General features: G+C 51.9%; 8 protein-coding genes across 9 annotated transcripts; 5 read left to right on the top strand and 3 right to left on the bottom strand.

Annotated features, from left to right (window-relative positions):
- Positions 1-1,779: 1,779 nt before the first annotated feature.
- Positions 1,780-3,472, top strand: ADY2_1 (Accumulation of dyads protein 2). Of its 2 annotated transcripts, XM_007813328.2 has the most exons (3): positions 1,780-2,547; positions 2,612-3,007; positions 3,072-3,472. In XM_007813328.2, exons 1-3 carry the CDS (start codon positions 2,207-2,209, stop codon positions 3,160-3,162), a joined length of 828 nt encoding a protein of 275 aa, XP_007811519.1. In that variant the 5' UTR covers positions 1,780-2,206; the 3' UTR covers positions 3,163-3,472. The 2 variants fall into 2 exon arrangements, with proteins under 2 accessions (XP_007811519.1, XP_065979093.1); XM_066117201.1 differs by having other exon boundaries at positions 2,612-3,472.
- Positions 3,473-4,508: 1,036 nt separating this feature from the next.
- Positions 4,509-6,429, top strand: J3458_002243 (uncharacterized protein). Its single transcript, XM_007813327.2, has one exon. The coding sequence runs from the start codon at positions 4,679-4,681 to the stop codon at positions 6,170-6,172; it is 1,494 nt and encodes a 497-aa protein (XP_007811518.2). The 5' UTR covers positions 4,509-4,678; the 3' UTR covers positions 6,173-6,429.
- A 176-nt stretch (positions 6,430-6,605) lies between these two features.
- Positions 6,606-10,453, top strand: J3458_002242 (uncharacterized protein). Its single transcript, XM_007813326.2, has 4 exons — positions 6,606-6,702; positions 6,756-6,815; positions 6,875-7,109; positions 7,162-10,453. Exons 1-4 carry the CDS (start codon positions 6,669-6,671, stop codon positions 9,152-9,154), a joined length of 2,322 nt encoding a protein of 773 aa, XP_007811517.1. The 5' UTR covers positions 6,606-6,668; the 3' UTR covers positions 9,155-10,453.
- Positions 9,321-10,328, bottom strand: J3458_002241 (uncharacterized protein; the record flags this gene model as incomplete). Its single annotated transcript, XM_007813325.2, has 1 exon — positions 9,321-10,328. One exon carries the CDS (start codon positions 10,326-10,328, stop codon positions 9,321-9,323), a length of 1,008 nt encoding a protein of 335 aa, XP_007811516.2.
- Positions 10,454-10,653: 200 nt separating the features above from the next.
- Positions 10,654-10,881, bottom strand: J3458_002240 (uncharacterized protein; the record flags this gene model as incomplete). Its single annotated transcript, XM_066117200.1, has 1 exon — positions 10,654-10,881. One exon carries the CDS (start codon positions 10,879-10,881, stop codon positions 10,654-10,656), a length of 228 nt encoding a protein of 75 aa, XP_065979092.1.
- A 522-nt stretch (positions 10,882-11,403) lies between these two features.
- On the top strand, positions 11,404-11,742 carry J3458_002239 (uncharacterized protein; the record flags this gene model as incomplete). Its single annotated transcript, XM_066117199.1, has 1 exon — positions 11,404-11,742. One exon carries the CDS (start codon positions 11,404-11,406, stop codon positions 11,740-11,742), a length of 339 nt encoding a protein of 112 aa, XP_065979091.1.
- A 2,674-nt stretch (positions 11,743-14,416) lies between these two features.
- On the bottom strand, positions 14,417-19,911 carry J3458_002237 (uncharacterized protein). Its single transcript, XM_066117198.1, has 3 exons — positions 19,794-19,911; positions 18,256-19,502; positions 14,417-18,154 (listed from the first exon to the last, which is right to left on the bottom strand). Exons 2-3 carry the CDS (start codon positions 19,288-19,290, stop codon positions 17,981-17,983), a joined length of 1,209 nt encoding a protein of 402 aa, XP_065979090.1. The 5' UTR covers positions 19,291-19,502; positions 19,794-19,911; the 3' UTR covers positions 14,417-17,980.
- J3458_002238 (uncharacterized protein) lies at positions 14,467-16,926 on the top strand (the record flags this gene model as incomplete). The annotated part of the gene is made up of 1 exon (XM_007813324.1): positions 14,467-16,926. The coding sequence occupies one exon, from the start codon at positions 14,467-14,469 to the stop codon at positions 16,924-16,926; it is 2,460 nt and encodes an 819-aa protein (XP_007811515.1).
- Positions 19,912-20,568: the final 657 nt, after the last annotated feature.

Here is a 20,568-nt window from a genome sequence, read left to right as displayed (position 1 = left end):
GTGGCAGCCTGAGCGCTATCAGACATATTGTCCAGCGTCACGGGGGTGTGCCTGCTATGGAGTACGGAGCACCACCATTGAACTGTACAGTAATAACACCCTCATTAATTACAAATAACGCCTCTGAAAGTTTGCTATTGAAGGATTTGCCGATCTCTCAATCCGGGGCGCCTTGCAGATGTAATACCTGCTAGCTGTGTTGCAATGGCTAGGATTTTTGGAGCCATCGTTGAGGGAACATTCCCAATCAGCTGTATAGTAACTAGTTACCATATTGCACTTCTCCGGCTTGTACTCCGTACCTTGCTCTTGCTTCTATAATAGGTTTGTCGACTCTCCGGTCACTCTAGTCTGGTCGCCGACGACACGTCGAGCAAAGCTGTGCCGCGAGCAAATTTTCTCACTCTTCCAGATGCCACGTTTCCCTGTCGGTGATATGGCGGATCTTCGGGAGATCAATCTGCGCACGCATGAAATTTACCGAGCACTTGGCAGGCGTAAAACCAGGAACTGTGTTATTATCGATCGATATAATCCGCAGGAATACTCTTTCTGCCAAGGCGCGTGCCAAGAGGTGCGAAAAATGTTCGAAATTGTCTATGCACCACATGCAGCTATTGTGGCGCCATTGTGACGGCGGCAGTCGGTTCTGCATCCATCCAGTCTGTTTTCACAAATGCGCAACCCGTAACTTATTTGTCTGAAGCCCTGGTAGTGCCGTCGCCCAGCACATTGACTTGCTGGTTCACCATGTAATGCTTTGAGCGGCTTGGATGTCCGAGGACACAGCGGTTCTGCTGTCCCAGTCCCACCCTACTCCGTACATGATCGGAAGGTTTTCTTGTCCTTGGGGCTTAGATTCAAATATGCTCGTAATGCCGTCAACCTGGTCTCTCGCCGCACAAATATTGCCCCATTGACGCGAGTCAATTGCTCAGAGTGGGTTCTGACAAAAGAAACTTGTCTGGGGTCTTTGGGCGGGGAGGATGATTGAGGGACACCACAAGGCTCAAAGCTAAAAGGTTGGGTCACTCAATTCGAGTTGTCATACGGAGTACTCTGAAACACATGGTCCTGATGCTGCAGTTGGGCAGACGGAGCGCGAAAGACGAGTTGGTGTTGTTCCTGCGTCTTGATGTCCACTTGCCAGTGTCAATGATGGAATGCCCCCTGCTGGGCCATCTGATGATATTTGAATTGTCTCACTGCTCCTCGATGAGCTACCAAAACAGTTCGGATGTCTTTTCTTCGTGGACAGCGGCACGCAGAGACATGGCGATACGCAAAGGTTGCCCAATTCCGCCTTGGACGAGTGGACCTAGGTAGGCTCTGCCTGTCCTGGAACAACAAGCGATCGCCGACTCTCCCCACCCACCGGCAGGGGCACTAGCAGCTTTGCCAAGGCGAAAAAGACTGGCTGGCTGGCCTGGTCTAGCCCATCGACATCCCTTCGTCCAGACCTGGCACCGAGACCACCAAGACGTGCCCACCTGCTGCGACATCGACAAGGGTTCAAATGTTGGTCGACAGTTCAAGGGAGGCCTTGAACAGGCCCCATTCTAGCTCAATCTGGACAGCTTCCCGCTCGTCCTAGTGATCGCCGTGGGTTGGTGCAGTAGTGCTCACTACCCAGGCCAGGTAGTAGTTGCCGTGAGCTTCCCTGGAGCGACTGACGGGGACGGCTGTATTGTACGGAGTAGGTCCAGGTACGTACCTGCACCTCGGACTGGTGCAATCCCGCGTCGCATGTTCTGTCCTTCATATCCACACACGATGGCTTTGAAGCTCGCGCTGGCCTGGATGAGAAACGAAGCAGTGCAACCCCCGGCCACTATCTTGCCCCAGAGTCGGTGGAATCCCCCGTGCTATGCAGTCGTTCAGAACGAATCATGATTGTATCAACCACTCACACCCCTCTATGCCAAAGCTGCCCGTCGTGGATCCTGACAAGCTGCCCTCCTCGGGGGGACCCAACGGCCACCTCTGTCTATCCCATCCATCCTTTACTTTTAACCTATTATTTACCCAGTGAGCTTATAAAAACGGGAGACCCTCCCTCCCCACCGCCCTTGGAACTTCTCTTGATCTTGTCCCGCCGTGCTGTTGTGAATTGAGCTCCTCCCCAGTGTGAAGCCGAGTTGCAGTCCTCTACATATCCAGAAGAAACCTCCTTGCTTGCCCAATTTGAGTAGCTTCTCCCACGACAATGGCTACCGAGAACATACATTCCCCAACTACTTCCGTTGAGAAGGAGCCCAACGGGGTCAATGGTGTTCAACAACGTCATTACCACCACCACCATGACATCTCGCAGGTGGATTCAGGCTTTGCCGCTGCATCAGGAGGCTCACTGAACCCTGGGCTGTGGAAGCCTTACGAACACCGCAAATTCGCCAACCCAGCTCCGCTTGGTCTCTCTGCTTTCGCCTTGACTACTTTCGTGCTCTCTGCCACCAACACCCACACTCGCGGTGTCACGGAGCCCAATATTGTTGTTCCCTTGGCGTTAGGATATGGCGGCCTGGTGCAACTATTGGCTGGCATGTGGTAAGTTCTGCGCTGGTTTCCTCGAGGATGAATTTGGACCGTTGAGTCTGATCAAGTGTGTCAGGGAAATTGCCTGCGGAAATACCTTTGGTGCTACTGCTCTGTCCTCGTATGGTGGCTTCTGGATTTCGTATGCCATCCTGTTGACCCCAAATTGGGGAATCACTGCCCCGACCGGCCCATACGAGGGCCATGTTTCCAGTCCTCTTGGATTTTTCTTGACTGGCTGGTTCATCTTTACGACCATCCTCCTCCTCTGCACCCTTCGATCGACTGTCATGTTCTTCCTGCTTTTCTTCACCCTGGATCTGGCTTTCCTATTCCTTGCTTGCGAACAGTATGCGAATGACATGGGCAACACAACTGCCGCTGTCGCTCTGCAGAAGACTGGCGGCGTGTTTGGCTTCCTTGCCGCCTTCCTTGCCTGGTATTGTGCTTTGGCTGGTATTCAGGACAGCAGGTTTGTTCCATCCCGTTACGGCCAAGATCGAAGAAAGTTATACCCTATACTAAGCAATTTGCAGCAACTCTTTCTTCCAGGTTCCCGTCTTCCACTTCCCCTGGTCCGAAAAGGCTCGGGAAGATCGCAGAAAGAGCGAGCGTGAACAGGCGTAAGAGCATTGCACTCATTTTGTGACTCGATTGCAACGAAGGAGTTGATAAAAGAAAGGAGGAGAAATGATACCAATCCAGAGGGAAACACTTATTTAAATCATGCTTTTTGGGCCATGGCGTCTGGGTCTGATTTCACGCATGTACTACTTTGTTTGGCTATCCATCAAAGAATAGCTATTTTGTGTATACGGTAGGCTTGAGAGCTATGTTAGTTAATAATGCCCGCCTCTGATGTTGTCTTATTTTGTTTCATGCGGTCGCTTTAAAGTGAATTGTCGAACTTCAATGATAATTAAGTGAAGCCGGTGAGTACCTTTGGGATGGATCTTCACGCAACCTCTCCATCCCCAGAAGTGGGCTCTGAATTTCCGCGTGGTAAACCAGAAATTTTCCGCGTTATACTGAAGCATGGCAGTCTTGGGCGGCTTAGAGGAGATTGGCGGTCGCCGGTGTTAGCCGGGATACGGCACTAGTTTGACGGGACGTAATGAAACACCCAATCAGATCGCTTGGTCCAGACGCTGTTTTCTGAAATGAAGTAGGCTGGACCTTGACATGATCCCCCACATGGAAACCACATGTATATTGATGAATTAACGAGGCAAAGCCCGAAATCATCAACTGATGCGTAACCCATAGGCATGTTGTCAGCGGACCTCATGGGCGGTCTCCGAAGCCAGCACGCCTGAGGCTGACGGTCGGTAGAGTCCACGTGCCTAAAGTAGATAGCAATTCGGAGCCCACCTTGGTTAACAAACTAGTCTCCTTCATAACGGAAAACAAGTTTTGAATTCTGATGAATTTTCAAGTAGTTTTTCTTCATTCTTCAGGAGAAGAAATCAAGAGTTGGCTTTCTGAGCCAAGATGGGGACCTCAAATTCAGTCACGGTTACGTGACGCCGGATTATAATCTCAGAATCGGAGGCGCTCTGCTATTATGCCCGCACAAGATCCACAGTTCTCCGTAACCGTCAGGACATGTCCACCATCATAGTGTTCAAATGTTGTCGTCCGCAACAGGAGCGTTTCCTGCAACAGGCACTGGGGCCAGTGAAGATTACCAACCTACCTATACGTGGTTCTGGGAGCCTTAGTGCGACCAAGATGTTCTTGGCAAAGTCCAAGAAAATACCTGGCATCGTTAATCAGTTTGATTTGCCGAGGACCAATTAGTTACTCTCATAACGGACACAGTTGATTGAGGGGTAGGTCCTATTTCCGGCCAACATTTCCGTTATATCCCCTGAAGTGGTGGTTAAAGACCCCAAAAAAGTGGTCCGCCGTGCCATTTCTGGCCGCCATTTCTGGGGGCGGATTTTTAATCGCTTTTCATTCAAACCCGCGGGATCGGCTTCCGAGGCGTCATGAATTTCAGCTTTTCTTCCTCTTCTATTTGGGGGTTCAGGGAGTACTGCCCTCTATTTTGTTCCTCACCATCTCACCCAACCTTCTCGCAACGGCAACGAATCCCGTGCCGCTGATATAAGGTGAAAACAGAGCGGATTGGTGGTCGAGGATGGATACGGCCAACCTATCGCCGGCCAAGAAACAGCTTCTTAACCGAGACACTCCGACACAACGAAGCAGCGATGCAGGTGTGCAAGGGACTTCGAATCCAAAGAAACGGAACTTGCAATTGCTAATAGAGGCGCAAAACAATGCCGATGCGAACCATGTCCCGCCGCCGCCGCCAAATGGAGGCTATGGATGGGTTTGCACCGCCTGCGTGGCTCTCGTCAATGCACATACCTGGGGTCTGAACTCTAGCTATGGCGTCTTTCTCGCCCATTATCTGGCAAACAACACGTTTCCCGAGGCCACCCCACTACAATATGCCTTTGTGGGCTCGCTGAGCATTAGCTGCGCACTTATCATCTCTCCAGTCGCAACAATATGCGTGCGAGAATTTGGAACCAAGCCAACCATGCTTTTGGGTATTATTATGGAAACAGCAAGTCTCATCTGTGCTAGTTTAGCGAGCAAGATCTGGCATCTCTTTCTAACGCAGGGCGTCCTCTTCGGCCTCGGTATGGGCTTCTTGTTCACACCATCGGTTGGTATTGTGCCACAGTGGTTCACCACGAAACGATCCCTGGCCAATGGATTTTCCGCTTGTGGTTCTGGCCTTGGGGGCCTACTATACTCGTTCGCTGCTGGTGCTATGATCCGGAATATGGGCCTAGATTGGGCGTTCAGGATCCTAGGAATACTGGCCTTTGTTGTCAACACGGCCTGCATCTTACTCATCAGGGACCGAAACAAGATTATTGGATCCAGCCAGTTGGCGTTTGACACGACACTCTTGAAACGACCTGAATTTTTGTTGCTTCTTGGGTTTGGCTGGTTCAGTATGCTGGGTTATGTCGTTCTCATCTTCAGTTTAGCCAACTATGCGAACCAGATCGGACTCGGGAGCTCACAAGCTGCACTCATCAGTGCATTCTTTAACTTGGGCCAAGGAGTCGGCCGGCCTTTCGTGGGGTATTTTAGTGATCAGACAGGTCGGATCAACATGTCTGGATTCATGACGTTCCTGGCTGGTGTATTTGCGCTGGTTATTTGGATCAACGCCAAAGTCTATGGCGTGCTGATCTTCTTTGCTATTATCTGCGGCAGTGTTGCTGGTACTTTCTGGACCACAATTGGCCCAGTTACAGCTGAAGTGGTTGGTTTGAAGAACGTTCCTTCCGCGCTGTGCTTGACTTGGCTCATCATCGCAATGCCCTGCTTATTTAGCGAGCCTATTGCGCTTCAGATCGTCCAGGGCACTGGGAGCTATCTTGGAACGCAGTTGTTCGCCGGGTTGATGTATGTCGCTGCAGCACTTTGTCTCATTGCAGTGAGAGGCTGGAAAGTCGGCGAGATAGACGAGATTGCTAGGATGCTTAACGAATCCCCCGACAAGATTGACCGAAATAAGGTTGAGAACAACGGGGAGTTGTGCCAAGCAGGCAGGAAAGCGGGTAGAAAGAAGATGGTGACCGACTGTTGTCGATTGGAAAAGGTTTAAAGGAAAACCTGAAATAGATATCACAAAAATCAATAGGGGCTTTTGCATGGTATATGTATGACATTCACGGCGTTAATTGCATTGGCAGCGAACGAGACGGGGATGGTCGAACATAGCCTAAGGTACTATCTGTGCAAGTGGTTCATTAACAAAACAATATAATATGATTGAGTCGCGTGGCCTCAGCTTACTCAAGTACGTATTTGAAGAAGCATTAGCTTGATAAATAACACACGACGACGCAGTGTTGAATTCAATAGAACAAACATGCGTCACTTGACTATGGATGACCTGTTTGACGTTAACAGGAAACCCTTGTTAAATTGCGCACGTGAACTGGCGTTTAACTGGCAGGCGCCACCAACGCGTTCCTCCAGATGTCGCCCCGCCAAAAGTTCACGTTCTCCCGGCCTCATTCAGAAAATTAGAAACACTCTTTTGCTCACTCTTTCGCGAATCCTTGGAGACATGCATGCTCTAGTACCGAGCCTCGAAAATGTGGCTCCTGGAAAGTAAAGATGCGTTTGATGGTCCGTCCATGTGAACTGATTACGGCATACTGGCCCGGCTAACTACTTCGCAGGACGACGCCTCTGGCTCCGTCCCGGCAAGACCTACTTGTTTGGCCGAACGGCATCTGAGCGTACGTTATTCCAAGCTGTTCGCTCCCTTTATTAGAATACTGACTTCATATTGAATCAGCGGGACAGCTGGCAATATCTCACACAACTATTTCGCGGAAGCACTTGACGATAACTGTTGAAACCGTCAAGGCCGGATTCGCACAACATTTGACTGGTCGGTCGAAGCTTACAATCGAAGATTTGGGCACAAAGATTGGTACAGTTGTCAATGGCCGGAAAATCCGTGGTGAAAAATATGTTGCCGCTGAAGCAGAGCTTGAGGTCACAATGGGCAAATGCCCAAGCAAGTTTAGGTATGGTATGATTATATGCTGTTGGCTTTCTATGGCGCTCATGGCAATACAGGGTAACTTGGTTTCCGGTGGTATTTACTTTCTCATTCACCAACAAAGAACTACAAACGGACCCGCTCACTACTCTGCGAGAACGATTTGAGCAACTTGACGTCAAGCTTCTGACAGATTACAATATCGAGCACACAACCCACGTAGTGTCAAGAAAACGCAATACGGCAAAAGGGCTGCAAGCCCTTATAAACGGAAAATATGTTGTGACAGAAACCTTTTTGGAGGCGATAACGCAAGCCGCAGAAGCGAATGACGCTTCAGAGGCTAGCTCTTTGGAACAGGATTTTGACACATATTGGCCAACTGCAATGGAGCACCTACCTCCGCGCGGAGGTGAGCCCGTACAGCATCCGGATTCGATATATGCTCCAGATCGCGACCGGCAAGACGTTTTTGAGGGCTATACCTTTATTTTCTACGACAAAACACAGTACAGCAATTTGATGGCCCCAATCACAAATGGTGGCGGAAAAGCTATTTTTGAATCCATCACACCTGGCGAGACCCACACGGACGAATTCGTGCGTTATGTGAAAGAAGTTGCTGGGGAAAAGGGCCTTGGCTCTTTTGATGACGGAAGCGAAGGCAAGGGTGTGGTTCTTGTTAGGTATTTGCCAGCTAAAGGAGGACACATCGAGTGGTACGCAGAATTTATCACTGCTGTATCATTACGGCTCGACCACCGACCTATAGAACAAAATGAGTTTTTAGAGGCCATTTTGACCAAGGATGCTAAAATACTTCGGCGACCGCTGGAAGTTGAATCAGCACCAGCTAGTCAAGCAGCGGAAAATGGTGAACCTGAACCTTCTTCCACGGATAATATTACCAGCGTACAAACCGAACCACTTACTGAGGAACAACCACCACCAACAAGGACTCGAACCACGAGACCAGTAAAGCGACGTTTTGCAGGATTTGACGATGATGCCGATATTGACATGGACGACTCAGTCGCGACTTCTCTGCCTCGAGACTCCGCACCAAGCCGGGCGGAAGAACAAGATGAAGGCGGGCTGTTCGTTTCTCAGGAACCTGATATAGTCGGATCACAACCACTTACTGGCATATATGACAGTCAGGCACGGAAAAGGAGAGCCTCAATAGAGGTTGACCTCATGGACGGCATGGCACCAGCAGTAGCTAGATTCAAGCGACAACGGCTAGAAAGAGGTGAAGACTTTGCTCCACCTTCACCGTCGCCCGAGCCAGAACCTGCCACGGTCACAGCGAAGAAGAGAAAAGAAAAGCTGGACGTTCTAGCCATGGCTGCTCGTCACCGTGAAGAGGAGGAGGCCCGGGCTCGTGCTGAGCGTGAGGATCTAGCTAATCTGCCCGACGACATTGACCTCGCCGAAATCCGCCGTCTGAATATAGTGGAAGAGATGGAGATTCGCGCACCGGCCCGAGATATCAGAACCAGAGAGAAAGATGTTGTTGATGGCCGTTGGAACCCGAAGTGGAATGGAATGAAAAATTTCAAGAAATTCCGTTCACGAGGCGAAGCAACGGGCAGACTACCCGTCAGAACCATCGTTGCCCTGCAAGAGGTCAAGAACAAAGAGTTTGGAATAGGTGATAATTACTGGCTTGAAGATGAATGTGTTGAGCGGAGGAGGTCACTCAATAAGGTCCGCTCCGCTCAGAGCACGCAAAGCTCAGCGTCTGCAGCAGAGCCATCGTCTCGACACCGCGCTACTCATGTTGTCGTTTCGGAGAGTGAAGAGGAAAATAACGCATCTGACAGTGTACGAACCGGAAAACAGGCAGGTCCTGTGGGAACAAGTAGCACGAAAATCACGGCCACACCGTCGCAAACCACATCGACTAGTTCATCCCGGCAGGCAAGAGCAACACAAGAGAAGAGGTCTGCTGCGGAGTCATTGTCGGGGCAGCGAGCCAAAAGGCCCAGGCCAGCGTTACGAGCTATTCAAGCTGATAGCGATGATAGCGAAGATGAACTTAAGTTTAGATTTGGCAAGCGACGATAGCAGAGAGTCATAACACCTAATGGCGATTTTACGGCTTTGTGTACTCTATTTTCTGTCAGGGGTATCTTCTCTAAGTGTATAAGTCCGTTGTGGCGGGTCTATCCTAAGCCGGTCAAAAAGCTGTACGAAAGTCAAAGCCAACCAGTTTCAGGATCGAGTTGCAAGTCTAATCCATCTTATCCATCTCACTCTCCTGCGAACCATCCTCCGGTTCCTCAACCAATAATCCAACTAAACATGCAGCTAGCATGGTTTCGTAATTGACCCAAGGATGGATCTCACCGAATAACTTGGTACCATCTCTGGCGGCTCCCCTCATTAATTCCGGAATACCTCCAGGATGGAACTTGGCATATGGCGTAATGTTGTACACTTTGCCGTTTAACGCCATCCAAGCATCCTTGCCCTTGCGACCCGTCTGTCTCCTCAACATGGACGGCGTAACGCGAAGATATGGAGTTGATGGCTCGACACCTCGCAGGTCAGCGTTAGGCCCGGAGATACGTGCCCAGTCCAAAGGCGAGTGGCCTGGGTCGAGCAGGACTTTGCGGCTAGGTTTTTGGGGCTTGCTTGAATGCGTCGGCGGGGGGGTGAGACCAGCGCCGGGGACAGATAGCCCTGGTGGTCCACGGTTTGGAACAGGTCCGCGGGCACGCTGGGCCGAGTTGGGAGCTGGGAATTGAGGCAGGGTTGGCATGCGTCCTGCGGACAGGCGTTCCGGCAAAGGAGGAGGAGGCATCATGCTCGACGAGAATTTGGGCGGTGTGGACGGTGTGGGCGACAACGAGAAGCTGAGTACTGGATCGGATGGCTTGGTTGCCATTGCTTTTGGCGTAGTTGAGCCTTCGGGCTCGTCGATCGTGGGCGTGGGAACTTGGATGACGGGTTGCGGAAGGGGAGGAGGCATCGCTGCGGCATCTTTCAATTGCTTTGACTCTGGGGGGTTCGTTTTCTTTGCAGTGTCGTTCAAAGAATGCAGAGGTTTCTCAATGGAAAGACCATTTTCCTGTATCCTCGGCGCCGTGTCATCCTGGATGTGCCGTTGTTTTGTTGAAGTGCCTGCAATTACCGCTCCAGAGGGGCGCCGTTGAAGTAGCCTGTCCAGCCAGCCTGGCGGTCGTATGATTACGTAGACGACGGAGGCGACTATGAGGGAGATACCGAGAGGACCCATAGTCAGTGGTCGCGATGGGCCGGGATCTCGTGCGGTCACGAAGGTAGTACTGGTGGTGGAAGTTTTGGTGGCATGGACGAAGTTGAAAGCTGCGCGACTTTGATGACAGATGTTGGAGTTATTACTGGCAAGTAGAAGAAGCATGTGCGTGGCCACCGGCAAGGGTCATCAACTAGTCTGGTGGCTCAGGGCGTAGCGGGACCGCTACGCTTTGAGTTTAGGGGCACGTGGAACCTGCTGGTCTCCCGCTGGTTCCAGAAGTCAAACATTGACAGAGATAACATGGAAACAGAGAGTAGAAGTTCAAATGTCTAAATGAGTCAGTTTACTCCAATGCCACAACCATCTTCCCTCCAGCCTCACCCTCCTCCATGACACGATGCACATCTTGAATCTCACTCTCCCCAAAGCCAAACAACTTCCACGGCCGGGCATCAAACCTGCCTTCAGCCGCCTTGTCGACAATCTCCCTCAGCGGAACATCCGACACGGGAAACTCGTCGGACCCAAACACAAAGCTTCCAAAAAAGCTGAAATGGACACCTCTAGCCATTTGCGGCAAAGGGATGAACCCAGGGTTCGGTCCAGGTCCCTGGATGGGATCAAGTCCGCCTAGCCAACCCGCGAGGCACAAACGGCCATCCCTCCTGACCAGTTTCAAGGACTCTACGGAGTTACCACGGTAGAATTCCCAAATACAGCGTCAAACTTGCCAGTAGTACCTTGCTCTTGAAGTCTATCTTCAAGATTTGCGCCTTCAAGAACGACATTCGTCACGCCGAGCCTCTTCAACTCGTCAATCTTGGATTCCGAGCGAGTGGTTCCTGTGACTGCTGCGCCCGCGTCAACAGCTAAGTTGGCCAAACGACGACGTAGCACCACGGATCAACAACCTCTAGCCGGCCTCCAGGTCCAAGTTGCGGAAGAGACACGTCCAGGTTGTTGCGTAGCTCTCTGGTAGCGCCGCAACGTCGGCCCACGGCAAGGGGAGCTTGTCACCGGGCGTGCTAAGGGAACAATGCTGTTTACGCTCGCGACGGTGTACAGTGGGTTGTACTCTGCCTAGCTACCTGGGATGGTGCGACCAAGGCCGCCCATTAGCGCAACGACTGGTGTCCCTACAGCCAGGGCAGGTCTCGATGGTGCCGTCACACTCTATGCCGCTGATGGGGACGGATTTGGCCCATTCGCCGCGGCGCATGTGCATCTCGGCGTGGTTGATGCCGAAGGCATGGATGCGGATGAGGGCGGTGTTTGGAGTAGGTGCTGGTTTGGGGGCCTCTTGACGAGAGTTTCGGGGGGCCCGAATGCTGAGATGACGATGACCTTTATGGACATGTTGTGTGCGGGGTTTGCGTGTATTGTATCCGCGAATTTAGTATGCCGGTTTAGCAGGTTCGTGTTTTTGAAGTGATGCTTCATATACTTGGTGGCTGTGATACATTTTGATACGGGATTGCTCAACGCTACGAATACCATCGCAACCTGGCCTTGCGTATACTACGAAAGTATGAATCGGCGTTACGAATTGCGAAACCAAGTGACGTCAAATTTCTTAGCCGTTTCAACTCTAAATTGACGCTTCAAAATTGTGTCTGACTTAGATGCCGAATCAAGAAGGCGATGTGGAATCGGTATCAATTGTGACGTTTGGATGGGCCGTGCTATTCGTGCTACCAACCCTAACTATTCGTGCTAATGCCCCACCTTAATTTTACGGCCTACACCCTGACCTACCACGCCCCGCCATATAATTTCACATACATTACCCTGGCAATAAGGGAGTTATCACGAAATATAATTCAAGACGCAACGACGACGAAGACTCATAATACGGTCGCGGGCGCGGTCAGGAAACGCTGCAGATCGCACACATACTCGATCAGCAGGTAGACAAGCCACGGAGCAAGCAGCAGTATCAGGGTCGCCGGAAATTGAGGAAATTATCCCTCAAACACAGCTGGAAGAGCCGCAGCTTCGATGGATAACCCCTTGGGAGCCCGGGCAGCGCCCACGGCGGTAGCGGAATAATTGACGGCCCGTGAATGTGTACACATTCATTAAAAACACCAGAAATCGCGTTTTCATGCCCTGCCGGTGCTCGCCTGAGCTCGTGTTATTAAAAAAATGATAGGTTTAAATTAAATTACCGATTGAATTTCTAAAAAGCGGGCATGACCATGTAGGTGTATGTGAAAATGTATGGTGGGGTGTGGGCAGTTACCCACTAGGCCAAATCGAGCGGTAGTAGCACGAATAGCTAGGGTTGGTAGCACGAATAGCACGACCCGTTTGGATGGCGTTTATTCCCGCCATTTCCCCACTTGTCTTCGTTTGGCGCGCCACGGCATGGAATCAAGCAGCTGCCCATGAAACCTTGTGACTCAGCTCACTGCGAGAGCGAAGCTGTGGTTGTTTCTTTCTTTTCTTTTTTTATTCCGTGAATCAAGGATGAGGAATGTGTCATGAGTGATGAAAATTCAAATTCAATAGGCTCGCCAGAAATTACAATACGTCACCTCTTTGACCAAATTATTGATTGCCTGTCGGATCTACTTTTTTTGAAGCACGAAGACGACGCAGGCCATAGAAAGGAATACCACTATTCTCTTAGCTGTTTTGGATGTGATCAGCGATATGAAACCATGGGGTAGGTTCGATTCGGGACTCGATATATGCGATGAACAATTTAAACACGCAAAACTTTGGAGAGTTGGTCTGATGGCATTAATGGTGGCTGAACTTTGCACTTGGGGGTGTGAACTTTGGGGGTGAATTTGAGTTATTTGACAACTAGTGACTCATGGTACGACTCACTTCCGCTGTTTGACCATGAGGGAACCTTGCCTTCTTGATGAGGACAAGCCCTCACATACATGCCACGCGTGGGATCGTGGGCAGGCTGGTTTCGTTGAGCTCCACGACGAGCCTCCCAGTTGGCTCGGCCCAAGGTTTATCTCATGTTTCTTTGCACTGCCTTTTCTGTCAAATCACATTGCTCTGAGTGGCTGTTGCAAGCATGCATGACAGAGGTCAACTGGTTCGCGTTTTGTGGACGCATAAAGCAAGTGGGCCCGTCATTTTTCAACTCGGTCCCCGTGTCACGTCTTATAGCCAAGTACTTCGCAGGGCATTACCAGTCGATGTTAGACTCGAGGTTCCCGGTACCCTCATGAGAGCGTCAGCCTGCGAGGCATTGGCCGCAATAGTGATGATTACTTCATTTACGTATTGAAGATCACCCCCCGACACAGTGCAAAGACAGGCGAGACATGAGTGATGCTTTTAATAGCTGTGGAATGTGAGGTGGGGCTTGAATCATTGAAGTGTGGAGGTGGCTAGGGCGCGTGTATGTACTACTACTAGTACAAACAAACATTGCCTTGAACAACACGTGCACAAGGCGAGTCGGGGTTTCAGTGGCATGACGTTTCCAAATAACAAAACATGGCACAGACGCACCTGGCAATGCCAGTCGGCTGTACAAAACTTTTATCAATACATGTAGAGCGCGATAGCCGGATTTCTGATCTGGTCAAATACTTTTTGCCTGCCACTGTACCTGCAACCCCACACATCTGCGAGTGTCATTTTTGCTACCAGCTTGGCCAAAATAAAGAGCCGGCGACGCACGGCGGATCTGCCAACATCATGTTTTGAAAAGTGCTAAAGTCGGAAGCGTGCGACGACCCCATAAGGCTTGTCGCTGGTTAGACCACAAATCGTTTACTCCGTACGGAGTGGTTGTTGGCTGATCGCCCCTTGACCCCAGTTCCCAAATAAGCGAATGAAAACATCTGAAATGGAAGTTTATGCACGATGCAAGTGATATGGCTGAGTCGATTCACGCCCTTTTTTCTTTCTTTCTTCCTCTTCTGCTCCTCTTTCGCGCCTAGCTGAAGGCAATACGGAGTATAGGTTTGTCGATCCTTCCAAGTTCACTTTCTGACCTTGTTCATCAATTCGTCACATATCTGCACATGTCTGGCCCCGCCACGCTGGTCCGCCCCCTAATTCATAAAGTTGATGCATTTGCCGTCCATCAGCTCAGACGACACTTGTCCAACTTCACTTTCCCTCGTATCAGCCGGATGCAGCTGAGTCGTCGCTGTGTGCTTGCACCTTGACAGGCCAAGAAATGCGACGCCTCGACTTTGCTTCCGGCTGCCAAAACACCCAAGCCGAGACCAAAGACGCCGGTGCCGCAGCGTCGACACGCATCAGGCCGTCCAAGCCGTCCAAGCCGTCGAGATCGTCAATTGCATCTGCTCCCGCAGGCACGCCCACGCCCGCCCCCTCTACCCGCAACACAGCGACGACGACTCGCCGGATTGTCTCTGCCCCTTCCCCTTCCTCGCCATCACCCCGCCAGACTCCGACGCCGAAGCCCCGAGTGGCCGCTACAGTGTCGCCTACAGTGGCGCCAAGAGGGGTCCCGACGCAGCCGCACCTGCCATTGCTGTCACGCCACAGTGCCCGGCAAATGCCCAGGCTCCCCACTCCTGGGCTGGCCGCTAACACCACCAATTCCTCCACCACGCCGGCGCCAGCTGTTGCTGCTGTCATCGCTGCTACTGCCGATGCGTCCCGCGCGTCGTTGCGTTCGTCCTCTCAACACCACAAGCAACATGTCATTTCGCTAGCCGTGAAGACGCGCTCCCCTCCAGCGAGCCTTACTAAAATGCCTCCCGGCGAAAGGCCCCGACAGCCCCAGCTGAGTGCTGCTGCGGCAAGATCTATTAACCGAACCCCCCTGACTCCCAAGATTGCCGCCAAGAGACCTCCTGTGACCCCTCTGGCAAGACGGCCTCACTCCTCGACTCCGACGCTTGCCGGTTCTCAGAACCCGCGAGACGATGTTTCTACTCCCGTAGCTGCCTTTCTGGCTCATAATATTACCCCGCGCTCGGGTCCTAGGCAAAACCGCGTCGATAGTGCTAATTCCACCCCGAACGGTACCCCCAACCCCGAGAGAACGAGCGACAGTCTTGAAAACAATAACAACAGCAGCAACAACGCCAGCAGGCTTGGCCTGGGCATATCTCCGCCTGCAAATGACCTACATAGACAGGCGGCATCTCAGCTGGATCTTCCCAGTGACTCCAACGACTCCAGCAAGTTCTTCTATGCCAGCGACGCAAGATCCATCCAACAGGCAGGCTTGCAGAGACCGGGATCGGTTTCTCAGAAGTCTGCCAACACCTTCTTCTATGCCAATGGGACAACGGCCGATGGAGGCCGCAGCATTAGCCCGCCCTCTAATGCTACATCAATTTCTCTCGCGAGCCCAAATCCTGAATCTGCAGCAACTAAATTTTTCTACGCCAACGGAACCCCTGACATGCCCCCGAGGCCTGGTAAACTCCAGTCCACTTCGGAATCCATTGTATCTTCGAACTCTCGAATAGCTACCTCACGACCACCTACTAGCAATCCCAATGCTGCATTTAGCGTTCCGCCGACTCAGCGACCAGCGTCACCAATCAAGGCAGCATCAACTCCTATGACACAAACCTTGAGAAACAATGTCGCCTCGCCACCATCTCCGAAACGGACCTCCCTTGTATCATCCCCTCCGTCATTACCGCAGCAAACATCCTCCGCTTCTCGAAGAAGAGTAAGCATAGACACTGCGCCGAAGGAGATGGGCGGGCACAGGAGAACAGGAAGTGTTCCTGGTTTTGAGCCACGGACAGTTCCTCGGTTCAACTTGTCACCGAATCCCTCTGAGACAGCTTCGGTGTCCCCACCGTTGAGCCCGGGCTTCTCGCAGCCTGCCATGACAATGGCCTCTATTTTGCAGGTCGCCGATGAGCTGCAAGACGACACCGAATCAATAGAGGGGGATGCCCAATCTGATGTGCCCCCTCCGGTACCCCAGAGCCCTACGAAATCTGCACATTTTGGTGATTCTGTCAGCGAACTAGTAGCCAATGCACGCCGAGAACGCAAGGTCCAAGACCTAGAGATTACCAACGCATCGCTAGAGGCTATCAACAGGACACTAGAGCGGCAGCTTCGCAAACAAACCGCCGAACTGCGGCGCTATCGCCGTCTTTCTAGATCAGGAGCCCTGTCAGCAGCATCTAGCCGAGTGACTTCTCTCGCTCTAACCGAGCCACCTACAGATATGTCTGACGTGGAAGAAGAGGATGAGACGGAGTTGGAAGAGGATATGGATTCGGTTGACGACTCCGATCTGTCGAGCAATGAAACCATGAGCACAGAAGACATCATGTTGTCAAGTTCGAAGCTGGATGCTCGACGAAGACGGGATGAGAGGCGGCTTCACCTAGACCTCACCAAACACCAAGAACTGCTCATTGACAGCCAGAGGATGAACCAAAGTCTAAAACGGTGCCTCGACTTTACCGAGGCTCTGATTAAAGAGGGGCAAAAGGCGCTCCAATATAACGTGCGAGTGTCTGATATTCAGCTTGGCGGACGGGTGTTGGCACCATCCGATGACTATGAGGATGAGGTCTCATACCAGGAAGAAGACACGATACAGAGTGATGGCCACGGCCTGGAACCGCCTTGGCCAAAAGCTGCTCAGGATCGGGACAGCGGGATAGAGTTGCCAACAGACGGGGGCTAATATCCTAATTTGCCGCTTGTCGCAGGCTAGACTGACAGGCGCAGCAGACGCTTGTAGCCACTTCCAACATGGACCATCACCACTCACCGAATACCTTCATTTTACTATTTTCTTTACCATCCAAAATCATGTTTTACAAAGACCTACTGCGCGCACACGGTCGCAGCAGACACCAGGGGGAAGCATACATCAAGCATACATGGCGTAAAAACTGGGTTCCACGGCGTTTCGAATATTTTGCATGCGCTTTCTTTCCCTGGCCTTTTTCATCATTCGCCTCAGATTGACAGCTCTTGATACACACACTTTATCCTACAACTTCACGCACGAACGCACGCATGCACCCATTCATCTCGAAAACACTGGATCGTGAAGCCTCGCCCATAACACTTGCGTCCTTGCTCACCGATACCCCCTCGCTGCTGCGATTCATCCATGTGTCCACTGAAGCTGGATTTATATCATTCTTGTCTAAATTATTCTGCCTTTTTTATTCCTTTTCTTTTGTCACTTACAAGTTTTTGTTTCTTGTGTAAAATTCCCAGATACCCCAAATAAATAGATAGCATAGGAAAGGAAAGGGAGGTGGGATGAGCCAGAGACGGGGGAGCACTGTGCCTTTTCTTTTATTCGAGCCGGGATGATAATTGGGCTTATTTGATGTAGCGGATACAGGATAGAGGGGCGATCTAGCAAGCAGGATAGATGGCCAATCGATGATTTAAAACAGTATTTTTTTTTTTTTTTCCTTTCCCTCCTGCCCTGTTCCCATGCTTTGTTTATCCCGTTTCGAGGTATATGTCAACTCTAAATGTTTCGAAAAAAGGCAAAAAGATGGCATTGGAAGAAAGAGAGATGTGAGGTGTACATTGCTTGACTCCTTGTCTTGGTCTAAAACACACCCCCATTTGCAATCGGTCTATACTCTGTCGGCCCATTCACACACACCTCGTCCACATGGCTATTCCGTCATCCCAGATTATACTTTCTGCCCTTGGTATCCATCGCTGATTTTTGTTCAAGCCCGACCCTTCATGGTAGTACTAAATAAACTTTAAGCCTTGGGAACATTCGGCGCATCGCCGGCAACTTCCTCGGCGTGGCGGTGATGTCTATCCTTCTTGTCCTTTTTCCGCTTATCCTCGTCCTTGTCCTTCTTCATAGCGGCCTCGGCCACGAGTTGCTCAAAGACGAGGTAGTCGCCTTCTTCTTCGGGGGATCTCTGGGCCTGCAACGCACAAAGGGGTCAGATATAGCTTTCTTCTGTTTTTGGGGGGGGCCTGCATTCGCTACTGAAAGTACGGAAAAACAAAAACTATATATACATACCTTGAGGAATATATCGCCAATGAGGACGAGCGCCTGCGCACGTTCTAATCGCTTGGAAAGAGGAACCTTTTTGTTGTACAGCACACTGTCGCAGACTTCGCGCAGGACGCTCTGAATCTCAAACTTGCTGCCGCGCCATGCAGCGGTGAGGATCTTGCCGGTGACGCGGCGCTCGTACTCGACGCGCTTCTCCTCGGTCCAGTCCTCGCCGCCCTTGGCCTCCATCTTGGCCATGTCCTCGACGGTTTGCTGCGCGTCGAGGGCGCTGCTGATTGTGTTCCAGGTGTCCTTTACCAGGGTGCCCTTGTCCTTGAGGCGGCTGAAGAAGCCGCCTATGCCGAGGAATTTCTGGCTGCGCAGGAGCCCGGATGCTTTGGAGACGTACGTCTGGCCAATGGCGTGCAGGATGTCGATGCCGAACGATTCCATCTTGAGGTTTTCCACCTCGAGGCGCATCTTCTCCTGGAAAGCCCTGGTGACGTCGTCGCCCTTGTCGGTCTCGGTCCACACGCTCAAGCGGTCGAGCAGCTTTTCTGCTAGTGTGTCGACTCGCTTCTGGCGGATGGCAGCGCGCTCCTTTTCGTAGGCGGCGAGCTGCTCGCGCTGCTCCTTGGTGAGGCCGCCCTTTTTCTTCTCCTTTTGGCGGAGCTCCTCCTCGGCGGCCTGGATGGACGCTTCGTCGTGGGGTCTGTCGCTGAGCGCGGGTCGGAGGGGGATTTGCGTTCGGTTGCGTGAGGAAGAGGACGGCGCGGGAGAGGTGGCATCTGATCGGGGGGGAGGCGTAGGTCCGGCTGCAGTCGCGGGGTGAGCAGTGCCGCTGGGCTTTTCCTCCTCAACGACGACGGTTGGCGGTGGAGGGGCGCTGGGAGCGCCGTGAGCTCCGGCGGCAGCAGCGGCAGCTTCCTTTTCTGCGAACTCCTGTGCGCTCTGCCTCTTGGCCTCTTCGGTGCCAGGGAATTCAACGTTCGCTGGGGTCTCTGACTGGTCCTCGCCTTCGGCCATGGCGATGTCCATGGTGGCCGTGAGGTCCTTCATCAGGCTTATCTCGCCGATCCAGTCCTCGAAGGCCTCGCCGCCGAAGATGGACGTGAAGAACTCGGCTGGATCAGTGAAGCCTTCCTGCGGCTTCGCATGATCCTTGCCGAACTTGTCGTATGCTTTGCGGAGCTCTGTGTCGGAAAGGACTTGGTAGGCTTCGCCGATTTCTTGAAATTTTTCGTGGGCGGCGGGATCATTGGGATTCTTGTCTGCAGCGGGTTAGCGGATTGAGATGGGATTGGGCGCCGAAGAGACGGAGTGACGCCGAGAAGTTGGTGCCTCTCGTGATATACGCCCACATGCACATGGCGGGAAGGGCGACTTTACCTGGATGGTGCACAATAGCTAGCTTGCGGTAGGCCTTCTTGATCTGAAGCTCGGTGGCCGTAGGCTGCACACCCAGGGTATCGTAATAGGCGGTGTCGACGACCATGGTGGGCGAAATGGGACGAAAAGCCGCCAACTACCCGAGGAGAGAGAATTCAGGGGAAGGTACGTACGTAGTTGCAAGGTCCACGTGGAAGGGGGAGCGTGAAGAAGAAGAAAAGGACAACGCTTTCGCCGGTGGCGCGTTGCGTGTCGCAGATGTAACGAGGAAATTTTGGCCCAGGAGGCGAGATGACGAAGTGAGCGACATGTTCAGATGTTTGCTTGGCGCCTCCGGCGGTGTTGGCGCCACCAAATGAGCCGAAGCTGCTGCCGCTACGTAATGGCGGGGCAGTGCCGAACCTTTTCTCCCCTGCAGAGAGCATGCACCAGACGCCTCGTCCCAAGCCGGTCGACGTGAACCCAAGACATCAATGTGCTCCCGCCACGAGCTTGGTCTTTTAATGTTCCGTGTGGACGCGTTTCTTTCTACTGTGCATCATGTGTTCCGGACCCTTCAGCCAACAATCAGTAGCAGCATATACTATGGTATATTACAGTACGGAGAGCGATAGCCAGGTCCCTGCGTTAGTGAAATACTTTTTGCCTCCCACTGCAGTACTAACATGCCTCTGACATCGAATCTCTAGAGAACACCAACAAATATACTGTCAAGTTGTATGCGCTCATACTTGCTGCTAACGATCCACCATTCGATATGCGGGCGCCGTACCACGTTCAGAGCACGTGGTTCCATTATGAACCTCCAGCAGCACTACCACAATCGTCCGCGAAATCTCCAGTGGGGTGATCATTGATGACGGCGATATCATGCTCAGCCTCTGTTGAATCTCAGCCACGGCTTCTTCATCAAGCGACGCATTTCCCACTTGTCCATCGTCAAAATGC

Source organism: Metarhizium acridum (assembly GCF_019434415.1).
Source record: "Metarhizium acridum strain ARSEF 324 chromosome Unknown scaffold_1, whole genome shotgun sequence".
Classification (NCBI taxonomy): Eukaryota; Fungi; Ascomycota; class Sordariomycetes; order Hypocreales; family Clavicipitaceae; genus Metarhizium; species Metarhizium acridum.
This window is presented reverse-complemented; position numbering and strand designations above follow the sequence as displayed.